This window comes from Harpia harpyja, chromosome 16 (assembly GCF_026419915.1).
Source record: "Harpia harpyja isolate bHarHar1 chromosome 16, bHarHar1 primary haplotype, whole genome shotgun sequence".
NCBI lineage: Eukaryota > Metazoa > Chordata > Aves > Accipitriformes > Accipitridae > Harpia > Harpia harpyja.
In genome coordinates, this window is record NC_068955.1 from 585,694 (window position 1) to 605,693 (window position 20,000).

General features: G+C 48.0%; 1 protein-coding gene across 4 annotated transcripts; it reads left to right on the forward strand.

Annotated features, from left to right (window-relative positions):
* Positions 1 to 1,632: 1,632 nt before the first annotated feature.
* INPP5B (inositol polyphosphate-5-phosphatase B) lies at positions 1,633 to 19,788 on the forward strand. 4 transcript variants are annotated; one of them, XM_052810725.1, is made up of 22 exons: positions 1,633 to 1,795; positions 1,926 to 2,005; positions 2,426 to 2,523; positions 2,902 to 2,931; positions 3,417 to 3,527; positions 8,348 to 8,441; positions 9,813 to 9,983; positions 10,713 to 10,814; positions 11,219 to 11,333; positions 12,001 to 12,117; positions 12,978 to 13,165; positions 13,763 to 13,874; positions 14,039 to 14,148; positions 15,058 to 15,193; positions 15,804 to 15,914; positions 16,528 to 16,690; positions 16,847 to 17,082; positions 17,667 to 17,780; positions 18,163 to 18,247; positions 18,629 to 18,756; positions 18,923 to 19,034; positions 19,372 to 19,788. In XM_052810725.1, exons 1-22 carry the CDS (start codon positions 1,739 to 1,741, stop codon positions 19,494 to 19,496), a joined length of 2,595 nt encoding a protein of 864 aa, XP_052666685.1. In that variant the 5' UTR covers positions 1,633 to 1,738; the 3' UTR covers positions 19,497 to 19,788. The 4 variants fall into 4 exon arrangements, with proteins under 4 accessions (XP_052666685.1, XP_052666684.1, XP_052666686.1 ...); XM_052810724.1 differs by lacking the exons at positions 1,633 to 1,795; positions 1,926 to 2,005 and having other exon boundaries at positions 8,351 to 8,441; XM_052810726.1 differs by lacking the exons at positions 1,633 to 1,795; positions 1,926 to 2,005; positions 2,426 to 2,523; positions 2,902 to 2,931; positions 3,417 to 3,527 and adding an exon at positions 4,201 to 4,301.
* The last annotated feature ends 212 nt before the right edge of the window (positions 19,789 to 20,000 follow it).

The window sequence follows — 20,000 nt, forward strand, 5'->3', positions numbered from 1 at the left end:
GGTAAAATTAGTAACTCCGTGTTTCACCTCCAATTCTTAGGCAGGAAAATGGGATGAATCTAAAAGTGTCTCATGCTTTAGATGATCCTGTTTCACATCTGTGATTCTCTACTGCTAAAGGTAGAGGAGACATGAGCACTATTAGCCTATAACGTGAACCACCCATCCGGTGCTCCCCTCAGCTTGTTATCGCATCATCCGGAGCTGGTGTGTAGCTTGTTGGGCAGAATTCACCGGTGTCAACGCGCTGTCGATCATGCAAAGATGCTGCTGTCCTCTGCTGCTGTTGTCTCCCTAAAAAAAAGATTGCAAAAATAGAAAAATCTGTGTGTTGGTTTCCTGGTCAGTGATGGTGTTTTGAGCGTGGCTGAACGCGATGCAACTTGTGGGAAGTGGAGGGAGAGCCTGGGTGTGCTGGTTTGAGGCACAGCGCTGCCGGCCCACGGAAGCCTCGTGCCTTCACCAGCAGAAAGGCTTCGCTCTGCCAGCCCTTACGAGGTGCTGCAGGCTGCGAAGCCGTCGTACAGCGGATGTGGGGCTGGATGAAAAAAGCCTCAATGAAACGATAGCCGGCCCCTTCCACGTTGCAGGGCAGCCTCAGCCAGCCTGCTGTTCTGGTGCGTGGAAACTGCAGCACAGGGTTTGGGGCGTGTGTTTGTTTCAGGCTGCGATGTCAGCATATCCATAGCAAGTGAAAGCAGGATGAAACGCAGGGTTTTTCTATCTCAGAAATACCGCCCAGCACCACATTTCTTTTAAGAATAGAGGGCTAGCATTTACAGCAGATATTTCAGACTGTTCTCCTTTCATTTCCTCTTTGCAGTGTCTCGTCTGCTCCGCACGGCTGCTAGAGCGGAGGGAGCGGAAAGGCAGACGGCAGAGTGGTTACTTGAACAGAGACTGCTTGGGTTTTTTTCCTAATCTTTAGATCTTGGCTGTCGCTCTCCTACGTCTATGCAAAGAGCTGGCCTAGGCTAAATTCTCCTCTCTCTGCTATGCAAAAGACTCTGGTGACATCTTCTAGTGTGTGCTTAAACACTCCGCATTAATCAATTTGCATAATAAACCGGCAGCTCAGAAGTTGGCTTATGCCAGCTGGGTCTTCTTGAGATTCAACGGCAAAATAATTCAAGGTGCTACCGAAGGGCGAGCCTCCCCTGACTTCAGCAGGAGACGAACCTCCCCGGCCTTCTGCCGGCCCCGGAGCCGGCAGACCCCCGCTCCCCTTCCTTCCCCTCGGGGGGTGCGGGATGCTCCCGGCCGCTGCCTGCCGCTGCCCACCAGCCCCCGCTCGGTTGTGAAACCCGCTGCCCGCCGCGGGGAGCGGCGCCGGGAGCTGCCGTCCGCTCCGGGCCCGATCCCGGCCGCACCGCGCGGGGCCGCCGTTATTTCCGGGGCCTCTGCCGCCCGCGGCGGCGGCTCCTCCCGGCCAGGCCCGGCGAGCGGCCGGTCGCGGAGCGAGGGGCTAACGGAGCGCCTTGAGGGGCGCGGGGCCGCCGCCGCGGGGGAGGCCCGGCCGAGCGGGAGCGGGAGCGGGGCGGTGCCGGCGGCGGCTCCGCCTCCCCGAGCGCGGCGGCGGCGGCGGCGGCGGGGGGGGGTGTCGGGGGTGGGGGGGCGCGGCGCCGGCCGGGCACGACACGTCGCGACAGCCGCGCTGGGCGGCCGGGCCGGGGCAGGCGCTGGCGGGGAGCGCGGCCCCGCCTGGCGAGCGGCGTCCGCTGCGCTGCCGGCGCGGAGGATGGACCAGTCGGTGGCCATCCAGGAGAGCCTGGCGGAGGGGGCGACCTGCCGGATCGTATCCTTTGCTGCGGCCTCGATCCGCGCGGCCGAGCGCGGGGAGGGCCGGGTCCCCGTCCGTGTCCCCCCACCCCCGGCAGCCGCGGGGCTCCCGTCTCTCGCCGCTCTTCCTTGACCCTCCGCTGAAGGCCGTGCAGGGCGTCCTGGCTGCTGGGGAGAGCGTGGAGAGCCGGCTGCTGGGCCTCGTGGAGAGCTGCGGGGAGCACGCGTGGGTGCTGGCGCCGCACCGGCGGGAGGGCGGGAGGAGCGTCCGCGGGGACGCCGGGAGCTCTGCGGGTCCCGCACAGGCCTCGGAGAGCGACCGGCAACTCCTTCCGACCCCGGGGACTTCGCAGCGGGGCCGGGCCGGGGCCTTTCCCCCGCGGCGGGGCGTGGGTGCTTGGCGAGGGGAGCCCCGGCCCGGAGGTTTTGGTCTGGGGCCTTTTGCCAGGAACATACCAACGCTCTTCTGTAGACGGCAGGGTGGGCGGGTGGGTGGGCGTGCGGCCGAGAAGCTGCTTTGGGATTTGCATGAGGCTGTGCTGGCAGGCGCTGCTGGATGAGATGGGATGGGATAGGGTCTGTCCGTAACCTGCGGAGATGCCAGAACCGAGGAGGCATTGCCTCCGTGTCTGCTCCGTGCTTGCAGGATCTATGTGTACACTCACCGGCGGATGGCCATCACAGCTGAGGATGTCTGGCTGGAGAAAGTTATCCCGATCACAGAAGGCTTCGCAGTGGAAGAAGGTACTAACACGCTTTGGTGGCTTAGTGGCCACCTCCAAAGAAGGGGATGCAGGGGTTTGGAGTCCGTGTTTTGTTGTTCTGCTTGTTGAGATTGGGGACCTATTCAGCCTTCGCATTTTTTCTTCAATTTGTAATCCCTGGTGATGCTTGTGTGTCAAATGGCATAGCTGGAAGAGCCCTGCTAGATGAATTGCTCTGCAACCCAGAGCACCCTGTGCCACGGCCTCCTGCCCTGGCAGGTTTGTTCTGCCTGGCTCTGTTTGTACAGGCAGCATTAGTGGTTTGAGGAGCTTGGCACGCTCGCTAACCTCAAAGTATCAGTGCGGTCTGCAAACCTTTTGCTTAGTTTTGTAACCAGACTTTGTTTTGCTTTTACAGTTGTACTTAACAGTGACCTTCATGTCATCGGTGAGTTCTGTTGTTGCTGTAACGCCTGTGTTACAGGCGTTCCCGGGCCCTGTGCCAAGCGACACTCAGTGAGGCAGGAGTGGGGGCTCTTGTGATCCAGACTGTTCACCGGGGGGATCTTGTCTTGCTGCTGTTGGGGAGCTCAGCATGCTGTTTGCCACGATTCAGTTCATGCTAACAAGTATCGTCACCCCAGTTCAGCCAAAGGAGTCATTTTTTCCAAATGCTTTTAAACTGCTACTGGAAGATTAATTACTGTCACTGAATGAGCAGAATCAAAATTACAAACGCTTATTTTTATTTTTTTAAATGGCATTCTCGTGTAGAATGTGGAAAGGGGCCATGATAAGAAAGTATGAGGAGACTTGTTGCTGAAGTCTGCATGCATGCATGCATGCACCAGCTGCTGTAGCGTAGAGAAAATGCTCAGTTTCTGAAGGCTTGTCAGCACTAACCACAAGAGCTTTTTCTCCCAATGTCTTTAGGCTCTGACGTGACTATCCAGATAAGTTCAGCGGATGACCGACTCATGGTGCGGTTGCCTTTTGGTTCCCACACGCGCACATTCCTCCAGGAGGTCAGCAGGTGCAGCCCAGGTACGAGCTCTGTTGTGCACTGGATGTGGCCCTTGGGTTTGGTGGTGGAGGCGTTGGCAGTCCCAGCTGGCGTGTTGCGTTTGCGCGTTTCTTCTGCCCATGGAAGAGCAGCGTTGGCCCCTCTGCTGCTGAAACTTGGGCAGAACTGTAACAGTTTGCAAGTGCGACGATTCTTCATCGTCGGGCAGCTCAGCAGAGGTGAGCGGCGTTTTGGCTGAGCAGATGCGAGTGCTGCAACAAGCAACCTGCCACTTGTGGGGTCCAAAGGCCAAATGGGAATTCGTTTTGAGCCAGTGCTGTGAAAGACCAGGTGGAGTTCCTAAGGTGGCAGCTTGATCCCTGTCCCCCCGCCCCTCCCGCCCGTGTCCCTGTCCTCCCGCCGCTGCCCTCCCGCCGTTCTTAACCGCCTGCCCGGCGGGCGCAGTCGGGCGGTTTTCACGAGTGGCAGCCGGCGCTGCCCGCTCGGGGCGTGGCCGCGCGGGTTCCTGCTCGCCTCCCTGCCCGCGGCCGCCGTCAGCCCGGCCCTGGCCCCCCCCGTTTCGGTCGGAGGGGGGCTGCCCGCCGCTCCCGCTGGGCGGCCCCGGGGAGCCTTGAGCGCCGGGATCGACCCCCGCGGGAGACGCGCTGGCAGCTGCCGCCGCGGCCACGCCGGGGGCGCCCGTGCGGCGCTCGGCTGCGGCGCTCCGGCTGCCGGGGCCGGGCTTTGGGGCCGGGCCGGCTGGCGGCGCCGAGCAGCGGCGGCGGCGATGTCCGCGGGCGGGCGGCCCCGCCGAGGTGAGCGCGGGGACCCGTCGGCTCCCGCCGCGGGACGGGGAGCGGGGCGGGCGGGGGAGCCGCCGCGGGCGGGGGAGCCGCGCTGACCGGCTCGTCGCGGGCCGCGGCCCGGCGTCTGCCCCGGGGGCCGCCCGACGCCGGGCGCTCTGGCAAGGCTCGGCCGCCCTGCGAAGGCGCGGCGGGGCGGGGGGAACGCCGGCGGCCGAGGGGAGGCGAGGCCGGCGGGGCCGGGGGCCGCCCGCCCGGGGCTCCCGGCGCTTTGCAGCTCCGGGAACCGGCAGCCGGCAGCCGGCCGCCGGCACGGGGCGAGCGGCGCGGCCGGGCTGGGGCAGGCGGCGGGCACAGCTCCCCGCTGCCTCCGGCCTCCGCGCCGCGGGCAGGTGAGTCGCGGGAGTGAAGCAAATGCCGCAGGTGCGGCGGGAGCCGCACAAGTAACTAGTGAAAGGACGAGAGGAAATGGCCTCGAGTTGTGCCAGGGGAGGTTTAGATTGGATGTTAGGAAAAAAAAAAAAGTCTTTACTGAAAGGGTTGTTAGGCATTGGAACAGGCTGCCCAGGGAAGTTGTGGAGTCACCATCCCTGAAGGTGTTCAAGAAATGCATAGACGAGGCACTTCAGAACATGGTTTAGTGGGCACGGTGGTGTGGGGTTGACGGTTGGACTCGATGATCTTAAAGGTCTTTTCCAACCTAAACAATTCTATGAGCCGAGCTGCCTGCGGCGCTGGGGCTCCGTCAGCATCGCCCCGTCCAGAAGCCGGCAGCCTCTGGTGGTCCCGGGGCTGCTTGTGAGGTCGCCAGGGTTCCTGTGGCTTTGCAAGCCCGGTGCCACACTCCGTGCCTGCTGCTTGCCGGCTCTCGGCTGCTGCTGGGCGCTGCTGGGTGGGCTGCGCGCTCTCGGCGGGATGTCGGCCTCCTCCTCCTGTGGGGTTGGTGCTCCCTGCACATGCCAAATCCCCACGCCCCCCGGCGCCGTTTCCCTCTCCCTCTTTGCAGAGCACACGTGTGAGAAGATGCGGAGAGCTAAAGCAATTCCTGGAAGTCAGTGTGGGATTCAAAATCTGAATTATACCGTTTCTAGTTTGCCCACCCTCATTTGGGCTAGGCTCCTCTTAATTTCTGAAGGCACGGTCTGGTATTGCTGGCATTCCTTCTTTTTATTTCTGTGTTTATCAGTAGTGTATTAATAAAAAAAAAAAAGAGAGAAGGGATGAACTTTGTAACTCGGGGAACAGCACAGCACTGCTCGAGCCACGGTAGGGACCTGGGAACATCCCCTCAGAGTGGTGTTTTAACTTGTAGTTTAGAACTGACTCAGAGAGACTTGGGCATATCTATGTGCTTAGGTGGAAAAACATGCTGAATGAAACACCACCCTGGCTCCGTTGTTGGTGTGTTTTTGTGGTATCTAGAGCATAGTAACACTCTTTGAAAGGTAACCTCCTTGGGAAGTAGTTCTGCTATCAAATCATGCCTTTAAGCTCTGACAAAGTTGCATTTTTAAGGCTTCCTTGTGTTTTTCTTGAGTCAGAGGAGTCTAGGGATCTGCCCCCCCCCCCCTTGTATTAGCAGAAGAAAATTCTCTCTGCCATCACTTGGGGTCTTTTGGAACATAAGTTGATATAGAATGACATTTTGTCTGCCGTTTTCTGGGAATAGTTGTAACTCATTCTGTCTGTAAATGAACATGCATACTGAGTTAGCAACTTTCATACACAAATCAAAGCACATTTAAATACTGTGTAAATGCTACCATTTGCTAGTAGAGTGATATTAGCTCATTATATATTCTGTGAATTAAGGCTAGCTAATGAATGAGAGCATCTGTAAAGGGATTTAAATGTGCTTTACCTTGTACGGTTTATGTTCACAATTTCAGTTAAACCCACTGCCTAAGTCCTATGTGTGTGCATGCGTGTGCAGTCACAGTCACAACTGCAGTGTTGCTTCGTTTGGAACCCTGAAAAAACCAAACTTCCCTCCAGCCCGGAGTAGTGCAGTCCCGCATGGATTGTTGCTTATGCTTTCATTAAGTAAAGAGTGGACACTGGCTAGGACTCGTGTAACTAATGGCAAGGCTAATTTAATTCTCCCTTTTGAACACTAAGCATAGATCCTACTTTATCCAGAAGGTATGATACATTTTCGTGCTGTAGAACAGTACTATAACGTCACTGCACATTTTTAACAAGAACATCTTCATTACTGCTTAAATCTCTTTTAACTGCAAATCCTGTCTGACTCAGGCTGTACACATTCTGCTGTTCTGTAATCTCTGCACATAGCTTTTTATTTCTGTGCCAGTTCAATTATTGAACAAGGTCATTATCTTGCTAAAATATTCCACTTCAGATTGGTAACATATAGATCCCTCTGGCTAGAGCAATCTGTATCTAGATATAAATTTATCTAAAGGAAACAGCCCTTTTCCAGGGCTAATCTCTTTCTTAGGAGAAACCTACCTGAAACTGATTTCCTCTAATGAGGTTAGAAGGCAAGTGTGTGATATATGACACTGATCTTTGGATCACATAGCAGCAGTGTCAGCAGCACTGAGCAGGCACGCAAGTCTTGCCATTCTGGCACTAATGCTTTCTGCATGCTGGGAAGTGGCATCGTCCTATATGGGTAATAAAGCCTGAACTTCTGCTCCCGCCCTGTTACAAAAGTACAAAAGTTCAGGTTGGTTCTTGTCACTGTCAAGATACCTTGCATGGTCTCTATTGGGAGAACTTGCAGAGGCTCAGGCAGCGCTGATTAAGTACTTAATGCCTATGGAGAAAATTTACAGTTTTGTGTCAGCTCACTGAGACCATGCTTCGCAGTGCATCTCTGAACTGCCTATGGTCCTCTTCAATTCTACGTGACTTTGGCTGTGTGATCTCTAGTGAGGTTTGAGTCATGTGCTCTTCTGCAACCAACCTCTGATAAATCCTCTTACACAGTCTTTATTCTCAGAGGGCTCTTGGGCAGAAGAGGTTTTCCAAGCTGAGAATATGGCCACTTGTCAGCTTGTTTATATTCTGAGTGCTTAGGTAAAGTACTTCAAGTTCTGTTTCTGGTTTGTGCTCTCATCCCGGAGAATGTACTATGACAGCAATAACATTTTAGTTTTTCTGGGTTGTGCTCACTGAAGGAGAAGCTCAGCTGAATGACTAGAACCTTATAATCTTAAGAACAATTTCTGTATCATCATTAGATTTGTGTGCTAAATAGCATAATCTTGAGGTTGCTGTTTGTGTGTCTTAAACATGGAGACCCCCATGGAGAATCCTCTTTTTTAACTGTTATTTTGCCACTTGTAGGAGCAGAATGTTGTAACTGAGACAAAATGCTGAAAGACTGGTCAAATTTTGCTAACGTAGTGTGATGTGTTTAGTGTCACACCTGTGTTTACTTATATTTGCATGGTAGCAGCCCTGTTATTTTTTTACGAATGTGCAGTTTGCACTGAGGCGCTTGTTTCCACTGAGGTACAGTGGGTTCATACCGTGACTCTGTACTGCACTGTCTTGAGGGGGGAGACACTTGTGCTTTGCTATGTATTTGCAGATAGGTAGAAACCCTTTAAATGGTAGTGTGGGTTTTTTGGTTTTTCTTTTTCTCCCCTTTTTCTTCCTTTCTTTGTACTTCCTGTCTTGCTTCAGAAAAGAAAAACCTGTTATTAACATACTTTTTTGGATTCCCAGGATAAAGCCCTGGATTTTGTACTGCTAAGTCCTGGTTTGGCTCAGCTGTAAGGGAGACCCAACAGCCACCGACTCCAGCAGTGGGCAGGCAGCATACAGCAGTTCTGCTGCTCTCCATGGCTGCACGGCATGCTAGCGTCGGTTCTTCCTCTGGAGGGGAAGCTGCATTGTCACAGAACAGTTCTGTCAAAATAAGCTAAATCTATCAGATAACTGAAAGAGAGACGGCAGGGCACTTGGTTTCTCCACACAAATCTAAATTATACTCTGCTCACAGATTTTTGCCAGTGTTTGCATAGGTGTGTTGATAAATTAAAGAACACTTTGTGTTTAATGTGAAACTTTTTTTTTTTTTCCAGAAGTGGTTGGCTCTGAAGGCATCAAACAGAATGGAAAAAAGCTTGCAGTTAGTCAGAACCGGAGCCATGACAGCACCGATAAAAGTGCTCCCAGGTATGGTATCTCTCTTGCTTCTTGTGTAGGTTTGGTGAAGCAGTTGAAGGGAGAGTTGTGCACGTCAGCTCTTTGTGGAAGGTCTAGTGAGGAGTAAAAGTGGTGGCAATGTTTCTTTGCTGGTTTAGCTATGCCTCCCCTTCACAGACAGTAAATATATGTAGCACCAAAGTTCTGGGTACTTCTGCGTGATTGTGTATGGACGGAATGATCTGCAGTGGGCAAATTGTTGATGCTTTGATGTCTAGAGGAAGGAAAAGAAAGTGCAGAGAGCTTTCTGTCTGGGCTTCCTGGTTTTCAGCTGGAAACCCAGTGGGGAAGTTGGTCTCTCTGGTGCCAGCGTATGAGGTCTGTGCACACACCAGTGCTCGAGCAATCTTGTGGCTGCATTATTTAGTTCCATCTGCCGGCGACCGTGTCGGTTGCAGTCCCCAGAGGTGGTGGGATCTAGAGCAGAAGTTTACAACTTTTTGAGAAGAGAATCTGCAGATTCTAGTTAGGAGAGAAAAAAGTTCAGCATAAGCATGCTGTCAAAACTTTAGTGGGAATTTCAGCACAGTCTCTCAGAAACAGTCCTGCTAGTCCCCTATTTGGGCATATTTTTGCTGTTTAGTGGGACAGGACCTGCTAGCGTTGTTTATTTTGAATTCAGAGAGCTTTGGCTTAGGGCCACCATGTCTCACAGATACACTCTTAAAATGGTAGTTTCATTTTCCAGTTCCCAGGACTTTGTGGACCGTGCTGCATATCCTTCAAAGTCTGTCTGTGTGCTGTCCTTGGCACTGGTGTGCAGGTTGTTGACCTTAAATTTATACCATCCACTTGCTTGTGGGAACTCCCAAGCTGTGGTATTATTACTGTTGCAAAAGGAGTTCAGAGCCATGAGATACTAAATAAAACCACCTCTACCTCTACCCACTCTGTGCTGCCTCCTTTCTAGGCAGAGCTGGGAGTTTTCCACCAGAAGCCTTTTTAAACAAACACAGTTTTTCATTCTTCTGCTGAGGTCAGAAGGGCTGAGCAGAGGCAGCGGGAGATGGGATTTGCATCTCCTTGTTCCAGTAAGCAGGAGAGGTGTACAGGTTTTGTATCAACATCCAGGTGTGAGTGAGGCCTATGCTGAATCAACAGGCTGCACCAGGTTGGTGAAAACCATTTGTTTTTTCAGTCAGTTAAACTGGTTTTATCTAGAGATGTGAACCATTCTAAGAAATGCTCATTTCATTCTTGTTTGCTTCTCCCAAACACTGATTATCTATCTTTAGTGAAACAGACAGATAAATGCAAATCAAGTCCTCAGTGGCAGAAATAAGCTGTTCAGGGTGTGTGTATATCCCGGGTTTCATCATGCAGTTTTGTTTTCATTTGCAGGCAAAACAAACTCAAACCTGAAGTGACAACTGAAATGGTACGGTCCTCCAACGTAATGGTTTCAAACAAGACTTCAATCTTATCAGAACCAAAGTTTGGACTAAGAGATACTATTGTTAAATCTCAGCTTGTACAAATGGAGGACTCCTACACACACATCCAGAGCTTCAGGTAATTATCATTCCTGAGAAGAACTTATTTTTGCAAGGACTAAGTTGGTTAGCATACGCTGTCAAAATAACTCATGTTCGTTATTTCATCTAGTATCCCTGCAAATAGGAAATTTTGTAGAAAAATATGATCCATACTTTCTAGAACAGCCTTCTTTCCTCGTTTAGGCATTAGCAGAGAAGGATTTCATTCATGTCTCTGTCAAGGCTTGCCTCATGGTTCTTGTTGAGAAAACGGCCCTTTTGAAATGACTTTTTCCTGTGCTTATTTCAGACTGTGTCTAGAAATGCATCAATTCTGTGCACCTCTGGCCTTCTCCCTTGCTGCTTCTGTTCTCTACTTATGCATTTAGTTGTTCCAATAAGCTCATAAGAGCTTGGGTGAAATACATAATTAGGACCAAAACTTTACTGTGGTTGAAATCCTTTCATGCATGTCATTCTAGGAATTTATCGTTTCAAACTGCTATTGCACAGCTCTAGTCGTCTTTTTTTTTTTTTTTAATACTATATGTAAAAATGTGTATCCTTCTGTAAAACATGTCTGTAAAGATGCTACTGTAATTAAATCATTTTAGGGATTTGAGCTTTGTCACATTTTCCTAATTCCCCCTGGAAACATGTTACTCCTAAGCAATTATTTGTAGTATTAAGTACATGGGTTAATAATAGTGGTATTTCCATCAGCTCTACAATTTGCAGCTCTGGGATTTAGTTAATTTCTTTGCAGATTTTTTGTTGGGACATACAATGTGAATGGTCAGTCACCCAGAGAAAGCCTCCAGCCTTGGCTGAGATGTGATGCTGAGCCTCCAGACATTTACTGTGTGGGGTGAGTGTCTCTTTCTGGCCTGTTCTTCCAAGCTTTGACTGTGGGTTGCTTGCTTGTGAATTTGTAGCATGGAGGTGTTCAGCTAAGACACCACAGCTGAGGAATGTTTGCATTGCCTTACTCCATCACACAGTTTTAGAGTGTGTGTTTGCATAGCCTGAAAGGGCTGTTACTCTGGTAGTGTTTGGACTCTTTGGCACTGGAGTGTTACAAAATCTTTAATGCCATTCAATTTAATACTAATAGTAATTTAGCTTCACATTTAACATCTTTTCAGCATAACTGAATTTGAGTTTTCAGTTATAAATTTAGTGAGTATAAATTGATTTAGTTCTTCCCCAGAGGAAAGGGCTGGAGAGTTATAAACAAGTGCATGCATCCATGGGTTCCTTCCTCTAACACAGTTTCCAGGAGCTTGATCTGAGTAAAGAAGCCTTCTTTTTCAATGACACACCGAAAGAAGAAGAATGGTTTAAAGCTGTAACTGATAGTCTTCACCCAGATGCCAAATACGCGAAGGTAAATGTGGCTTTTGGGGAGCTTTGAGTGTGGAATCATTTTCCACTTGGGCCTCTTTTCCCTTTGCTTTTTCTTGTTCTCAATTGCTGTATCTTCCAGAGGCTCATTGTCTGCAGGCTTTTGCTCAGTCAGAAGTGCTCTGAAGGTGAAGTAGGTGGTGTTGCTGTGCAGGGTGCTGAGGCAGGGGGCAGGACAGGAGACCAGAGCTAGGCATCCACGCATAAAGGAAGCTCGTGCTATCTCGGGGGAAGAGAATAGGAAGTATCTTAGTTTCTTCCATGTCTGTCTCCACAAAGCATGTTGGAATGAGTTGTGAAGGTATCTTGGTAGAAATACTGCTTATGTTTTGGCTCCTGCTCCTTAGGTCTGCTTTGTCTCTTGTTACTGTTGTTGAAAGGAAGCTTCTTCCATGGGTTGTGCCTGTGCTGTAGGTTTTGCTTTGGGCTCCAACTTCGTTTGCTGGGGTGCTGGTCCCTAGCTCCTTCCTGCGCTGTGCTGCTGGAGTGCCTGTGTACTGTGAGCCCAGCTGGTCCATCGGATGAGCCTAGAACTCTGTTTTTCTTCATCTGTGTTTTGGTGACCTGTGTTCTGGACGGGGGGACGATGTGCCTGCTCTCATCAAACCTCTCCCGTTCTAGTATTTAATGGAACAGGATCTCTTTTTCAGGTGAAACTTGTGCGGCTCGTGGGAATCATGCTTCTGTTATATGTGAAAGCAGACCTTGCTTTGAACATCTCCGAGGTGGAAATTGAGACTGTGGGAACTGGAATTATGGGCAGGATGGTAAGAATGGCAACTGTGCATGAGAAGGTGTGAGATTTAGAAGATCCCTGGAGAGCCCCTCTCCTTAGATGTAGTGGTTATTCCTCCAGCTAAGGGATGCGGCTGCCTTTAGAAGCACATAGTCCTGTCCCTGAGTAGCTCAGGGCATTGCTAGAGGGAGTTGCCATGTGCTCGCAAAGGCTCAAAGACCTTGAGGAGAATCTTCTCTGAAGGGTTTTTTTTCTGATTGCATGTGCTGGGCTGTGTGGGGCCTTGCTCTCATGTGATTTTGATGCTGGCTGTGATTTTGCCCAAAGCAAATAACACAAGGAAACACGAGTAGAAGAAACATGTCTATCCAGATTAGTTTTCCTGAGGAGGACTTCCTGGCCTGTTGCCATTCCACACCATTGGAATGAAGTCTGTGCCCTTTGAATGTAGTTTCTGTGAACATTGCAGCTATAACTTGTCAAAGGTATTTTTGACCAGCTCAGCCACGTGCTTCCTCCTCCATTTACAATTTTTTTACAGTTTGTGTTGAAAGATCCAGTTGTTGCTAAATAGGTTTTGGGACTTGCTGAAGTAACTGACCAGCTGTCTTACTAATTTTCATTTCCTTTTGTGTTAGCTAATTCCTAAATTACAAACTGAGTTCCATGTGCTTGCTTGCTGTGTTCTGTTGCTGTGTGCAACCCTCACATGAGTTACTGACTTGACTTCATGAAGTAGTTATCACTAATTGGCATTTTCAGCCTTTTCCTTCCTCTGGAATTAAATGGTCTGCTTCAATGTCTTCTGGCTTGTCCACCGCTAGTAACTCATGTGTGGATTCATCTGTTGTGTAGAAGCTTCTGACCAACGTCTTTGTCTTTATCTTTCAGGGTAACAAAGGTGGTGTTGCCATAAGGTTTAAATTCCATAACACTAGCGTGTGCATTGTAAATTCTCACCTTGCAGCTCACATGGAGGAATATGAGCGGAGGAACCAGGACTTCAAAGACATCTGCTCTCGGATGCAATTCTGCCAATCGGATCCAAATTTGCCCCCTCTCACTATTGGCAAACACGAGTATGCTTCCTGTCTGACTGTGTGAATCACTGCACGTGGCAAGGAAGAACCTTATGAACGTAGTGGGGTGTGAGGTTCTCTCAGCAGGGATGCGAGAAGGGGTGCCCAGTGATCTAATCGTCAGCCTGGAAGGGCCAGAAATGCTTTACTGTAACCCTGGTTTTGAGAGTGGTCACCTATACAGTTCTGACGAGTCACTTGCCGCCTATGGTCTTCCAGGCCTTGTTTTATTTTCAAGCATGAAGTGGGAATGGGGCAATAAATAATATGCATCGATTTCCCCAGCGGGTTGTGGGATTTAGTCAGTGTGGAATATTAAAAGCACCAGTTACTAAGAGGTAGTGACAAACATGCAGAACAGGAATTAAAAACAGCAAGGGTAGAAAATGTAGCTTCTCTTTCAAGTTTTCACTCTTGTTCTCTCTGAAGGAGAAGCAGACACAGCATCCACCTGATCATGTTGAGATTAGAAGAGCTCATGCTTGCATTAGATGGTTTAAGGCACTGCTGCGGAGCTGTGCTTCCAGCTCACGGCCAGCTTGCATTTTGGACATCTTCAGGGCTCTGTGCAGACTTCTGGTGTACATTCTCTTTCAGTGTGATCTTATGGTTGGGTGACCTCAACTATCGGCTGGAGGAACTGGATGTGGCAAAAGTGAAGCAGCTTGTAGATGAGAAAGCATTTCTAGAGCTTTGCCAATATGACCAGGTACTGATGTCTCACCTACCTGCAGGTGGTGCTGAGGGTGCTAGTTAGAAACTGCACAGGTACTCCTTGGCCTTCTCAGTGCCAAACATCTCCCTTTTAGCTCGTATGGGAATTGTGCGTGAACTTATTTAAAATTAAATTTTTCATCTTTTTTTCTTTCGTAGCTAAAGAGGCAAATGAACGCAAATGCAGTCTTTGAAGGCTTTACAGAGGGAGAGATTTCTTTCCAGCCAACATACAAATATGATGCTGGCTGTGATGACTGGGACACAAGGTACGGTGATTGCCTCATACGTGATGCTACCAATGGCTAATGTTACCACTGAAGGAAGTAAAAACAAAGCTAAAAAGAATTGCAGATGTAATGGCTATAAATAGGAACAGTTCTGAGATTATGGCTGTTCTTCTCCCTTCGCTCCAAAATCCATCTCCAGTTTACATCTATTTATGTTGCTTTTCTTCCACCGCTAGTTGTCAGATATTCCTGATCTTTTCTCCAGGAATAATCCATTGGGTTTCCTCTTATTTAGAGGTGTACAAAATTAAGGAATCATTTTAGTTAGTTTCATTCTTTTTGTTTGTTTGGGGTTTTTTTACCAAGCAAAATTTTTAGGATCTTTTAGTTGCTGATATCTACTCAGGTCAGACCAGCTAGGGTTCGAAATGGTGCATTTGTGCTGTCTGTAACTGAGTGCATTCTCCGAAAGGCTGCGAGAACCATCATTCCTGTAATGCACTACACAGAGTGGCTGACCTGTTCTTAGTAAACTGGGAATGTTGGCTTCAAGTGCAGGAATGAAATCTGTGCAGCAGTCAGTAAAAAAAAAAAAAAAAAAATTGAAATGTGAACTTTAAATGTAGAACCTGAGTTCTTATTTTTCATGGTTCTTATGGTCAAAAATATCTCTGAGTATTGCTTTGTATGTTAATTGTATCAAAAGAACAAAATAAACAATTGCAACTTTGAAGAAGTAGAAAGTAAAGCATGATATAGAGATACCCAATAGTAGACAATCTAACTTTTTATAACTAGTCAAAGAAACTGGAAAATACAACTTTGATAGAGAACTAGCTCCAGGCCATGTCAGGAAAACACCGAGTCTTGGGGAGTGCAGTATTCTGCCTTGCGTTGTTACTCCACCTGAACTGTGCCTGGAAGCTGTAATTTTTACTTCTGTTTTAGTGAGAAGTGTCGTGTTCCAGCATGGTGCGATCGGATACTCTGGAAGGGGCAGAACATTGCTCAGCTGAGCTATCGCAGCCATATGGCTTTGAAGATCAGTGATCATAAGCCAGTTAGCTCTGTGTTTGATATTGGGGTAAGTACATCAGTGCTGAAGGAAATAACTCTGCTGACCTTGTCCTCTGTGTGGGGAGAGGGGGAAGGAGGAGGGAGGTTCTCCTGCTGATTTCCCTCTTGTTCTGCTTTTATGGCATCCACAGAGAACAATGGCTTAAAAGGTGGGCTAGATAAGATACTGAGATAGGATTGTTGTTCATAGTAAGCTAGGGCTGTGTTAAATGATACTTCAGTTAAGCAGAATAATGCATGAATATCTGTAGGTATTTTTTCAGAAGTGTTCTTTTGCCTTTTTTTGTATTTTCCTAATAATTTTCACAGAAACTTGCAGTGCAGGAATGCTACATCATTGACAGCACAGTAGTGTTTTTTAGAACAAAACAAAACAAACAAAAAAGCTGATCTAGTACTGACTGGGAGACTCTCTTGCTAGTTATGGCAAGGTCCTTTACTGTTGGATCTTGATGAGATCTTGGAGCATTAGTGCTCCAAGGGGCTCTGTTCGTTACATGTGTTGTATATGCTAGTGTGCTGCTAAAATCAGATCACTTCATGTTTCCAGCTGTGTTACAGCTGTCCTGCAGAGGCATAGTAAATGCCAGTTGGTGCAGTGTGTGTGTCCTTTTCAGGTGAAGGTTGTGAATGAAGACCTCTATCGAAAAGTCTTTGAGGAAATAGTCCGCTCACTGGATAAGCTGGAGAATGCCAACATTCCCTCGGTGACCCTCTCCCAGAGAGAGGTAGGGTGTGTTCAAGTGCTGTGACTCGCTGGAGAAACTGAGCAACCCTAGACCCCAGAAGTGTATTCCAGTGGTAGAAGTAGGTTAGATGGATTCTGGACCCTGGGGTCTGGTTCCAAAGAAGTAGAATATTTTGACTTCCAGCTGTTCTCTATTTACAAGCCCTAGAAATATTTGTTTCTGTTTAGATACAGCTAAATTCTATTCACAGTACCAGGCTGGAACGTAGGGCATGTTACTCCCTGAGGTGGGAGGTGAGAGAGAGAGTAAGAGGGTAGTTTGTGGCCCTTGCTCTGACTTGTTTGAAACATAAAATGTAAAATCTGAAGGATTTGGAGAAGGTCACAAAACCGGCATTTGCTTTGTGTGTTGGGGCCTAAAAAAGATAAGCAAATGAGACATTTGAGGCTACAGCTATCTTGTTCTCAAATTTCATTGAGGTTATTTGAGGTAAGCATTTGTTTTAAAGGGCCCACTGATGCAAACGACTTTGGCATACAGAGTAAGCAAATGTAATCCTATGTAATCCTGGAAGAGATGGGGTGCAGGAGCAAGAGGGTTAATCTGGGTATTTTGCTGCTCAGTGATGATGTTGACTGACATTTGTTTCTAGTTCCATTTTGAGGATGTTAAATACATGCAGCTGCAGGTAGAAAAGTTTACAATCCGCAATGGACAAGTGCCTTGCCAGTTCGAATTTATCAGCAAGCCAGATGAGGAAACTTACTGCAAGGAGTGGCTGATTGCTAATCCCAGTAAGGGCTTTCTTCTATCAGGTGAGCTCCCCGTTGTTCATCTCATGTTAATGAGCTAATATTTCACATTCTGGCTTAGTTCTCTCTGCTATTTTGAGAATGCTATGCCTATTTGCAGGCTTATTGGTTTAATACCTTTTTGAACTGAGTACGGGTTTTTTTATCATCTTCTGGCAGATGCTGAGATCACAATTGAGTTGGAGGTGTTTGTTAATAAATCAACAGCTACACACTTAAACTCTGGAGAGGAAAAACTTGAAGATATCTTGGTCTTGCATCTTAACAGGGGGAAGGATTATTTTCTATCTGTAACAGGCAACTACTTGCCAAGTTGCTTTGGGTCTCCTATTCATACTCTGTGTTACATGAGGGAACCGATCCAGGACATGCCAGCAGAATCCATTCGGAAACTTGTGAGTTAAAGACAAGATTCCCTTCTGAACCCACAAGAACCATTAAAACGATGTTAAGTCCTGTTTATTGCTAAAGAGCCTTCTTCCACTTCCCTGGTCCATAGTCGCTGATAACAGCTTGTGCTCTCCAGTGCACCATCTTCACACCTTGCATTAATTCTTCACGTGGATGAACCAACCCATTTCATATAGAGAGCACTGAAAGTAAGATCCCATTTGCTCTGCCTGCACATTTTAAAAAGGTGTGCAACTTCCAAATGTAGACCTTTTCTCTGGAACCTTTGGCTTTCTCCGCATTGAATGGAGGTGTGTGTGTATATGTGGAGGCATGATGTAACATTTCCGTAGAGCTGAGTGTACATGAAGTGTGTTTATGAGAGCAGCTTGTTTCTTCTGTCTGGACTTTTGATATAAATGTGCCTGTTGTACTAGTCTTGTATGAAGACTGGTGAGTAAAGTTGCACGGTTTCTTAACAAGCCTTAATTCTCAGGTATAAGCTTTGTGAAGCATTTTTGCCGAGTTGAATAAGAACTTGGCTAGCTACCTATTTTTTTTTTTCCCCCCACACACCTCCCCCTCTCAGACCCTGATGCCACTAGAAATGAGTGATGATGCTGTTCAAGCTGAAAAGCCTATGGACATTCCAAAAGAGCTGTGGATGATGGTGGATCACTTGTACCGCAGTGCTTCCCAGCAGGTTGGCAGTGTTTGTACTGGAAACACAAAATAATTTGGTTTGTGTTAGTTTTAGTTTTGAAGAAGGTACTGGTAATGGCAATCATTCCTAACTGGGATGTTTGGCCAATGGTAAAGAGAGATAAAAGACATCTGTAGTAAGCAATCCTGGTGCCGTGATTGCACTGTTTCATGATGGTGACTTTGTGTGTGGCATGCATCAGCAGCTGTCCTGCATTGCTCTCTACTGCAGTGCTGCAGCCTTACTAGAGCTGCTTGTGGTGAGATTTGTGCTGATAACTGCCAATTTGGAGAGATTTTTCCAGCCAGATTATAAGCACATTGCTCTGTTTACCCAAATAACTTTTATTTTCCCTGAGACTGACTAATGGTCTTGTTTGCAGGAGGACCTGTTTCAGCAACCAGGCCTCAGATCCGAATTTGAGCAAATCCGAGATTGTTTGGACAAAGGAATGCATGATACCCTCCGTATCCTTTTAGACTGATGTCTGGTAAGGCTCACTATGCCTTAGTGATCAAAGCTGAAAAAGATTAGATCAGTCTTCTATACTCCACTATGGTTTTTAAATTACCATCTCTCATCTTGGGGTAACCGAGATCTGCACTACTCCTTGTAATCAGGACAAATGCCCCCAATAAGTCCTTGCGATGTTGGTGAACGATTGTTGATGAATTACGTAAGTGTCCAACTGCCAGTGGAAACGGCTTGCTATGTGGAGTCAAATGATTTAACTCAAAGCTGTAAACAATAGGAGGAGGTCTTGGAGACCTAAGCAAAATGTTTCAGCAGAAATATGACCAAAATAGATCACGCCGTGCTTGCCTCTTCCTTAACCGTCTTTGGATCAGTTGGCAGCAACCACTCAGTAGCAGAAGCCCTGCTGCTCTTCCTGGAAAGCCTGCCGGAGCCTGTCATCTGCTACAGGTTCTACAGCAGCTGTTTGGAGAGTGCCAGCAACTACTCGCTGAGCAGCCAGGTATCACCGGCTTCTCTGTGAGACTGTTTCTGTACTTCTGGAGGGAGGGGAGGCAAACTGTTTTATGCCAGACCAGTAACGAGGTGATGTTGGTAGTAGATAAAGCTGCCAAGCCATTGCTATGTCTTCAATATAAATGTTGTTTTGTTTTTTTTCCCCTCCTCAGATTATCTCTAATCTGCCAGGGTGCCATAAAAATGTATTTGAATATCTAATGGCATTTCTACGAGAACTACTGAAAAATTCAGGGAAAAACCATTTGGATGTGAATATTCTTGGTAAGGCGAGCAAAATAACCATTCTCTTCACAGGGGCTTTGCAGTTTGTACAACAAAACACATTTCTCCAAAGTCAGTGCAGTCATGGCCTCTACTGTTCTGAAGCATTTAATAATGAGTGAACAGTCCATAGAAAAACAGTCATTGGAGTAGCCTGAAGAAAGTTGTAAAGTGACTCAGGTGCGGGTGGGTTATCAGCTTTATCTGATGCCATTCTGAAGCCAGGCATTCTCCCACTTTGACTGACTGGGGTTGGTGGAATTACCCTTGATACCCTGCTGCTGACAGGCTCTTATTGTGTGCCTGTGGCTTTTTTTTTTAATCTTTTTTAATGCAGCTAGTGTATTTGGTGGCTTGTTACTTCGACCTCCTCCTGGACATCCTACACCTGATATAACTGAGAAGAGGAAAGCTCAGCAATTCATCCATCAGTTCCTCTTGAGAGAAGACAATTTACCATGAATTTCAGATGCAGCTAATCTGATTTTTAGATATCAAATTACTGTAAAAATATTTTGCTGTACAGTATACTGGCTCTTTTTTTGGGTATCACAGTATTTTATACAATCTATTGCTTTTGAAGGCACAGTTGTTTGAAACTGTTCAAGCTTGTAAAGTGTATCAAATTTCTAAATAAGCTGTATGTAGACAAGCAAAAATCTAAAAGCTGATCTTTACGCTGTATTTTATTTAACTTGTATTAAAGCTCATAATTTGTAAGTCCTCGTTATTTAAATAAAAAGATCTCGGTGTATTTTCCCAGCCTTATCTGCCCGTAGCCGACGTTGCCCGCTTTAGGCTCTTGGTTTGTTGACAGTGATTTCAGTCACCGCTCCCGGGCCGCGGCCCGCCGCTCTGGCACTGCCGCCGCCGGTGGCGCTTTCCCCGACCGGGGCCGCGGGGGGGGGGGGCGGGGCCGCGCCTGCGCACTCGGCGGGGCCCATGGGGCTCCGCCGAGTGCGCAGG

Bases quoted from the DNA above. Each gene is read 5' to 3' on its own strand.
- INPP5B (XM_052810725.1), top strand. From the start codon at position 1,739: ATGGACCAGTCGGTGGCCATCCAGGAGAGCCTGGCGGAGGGGGCGACC. The intron at 1,796-1,925 runs GTATCCTTTGCT...CCTCCGCTGAAG, and splicing joins AGGGGGCGACCTGCCGGATC to GCCGTGCAGGGCGTCCTGGC. The intron at 15,915-16,527 runs GTAGGGTGTGTT...ATTTGTTTCTAG, and splicing joins TGACCCTCTCCCAGAGAGAG to TTCCATTTTGAGGATGTTAA.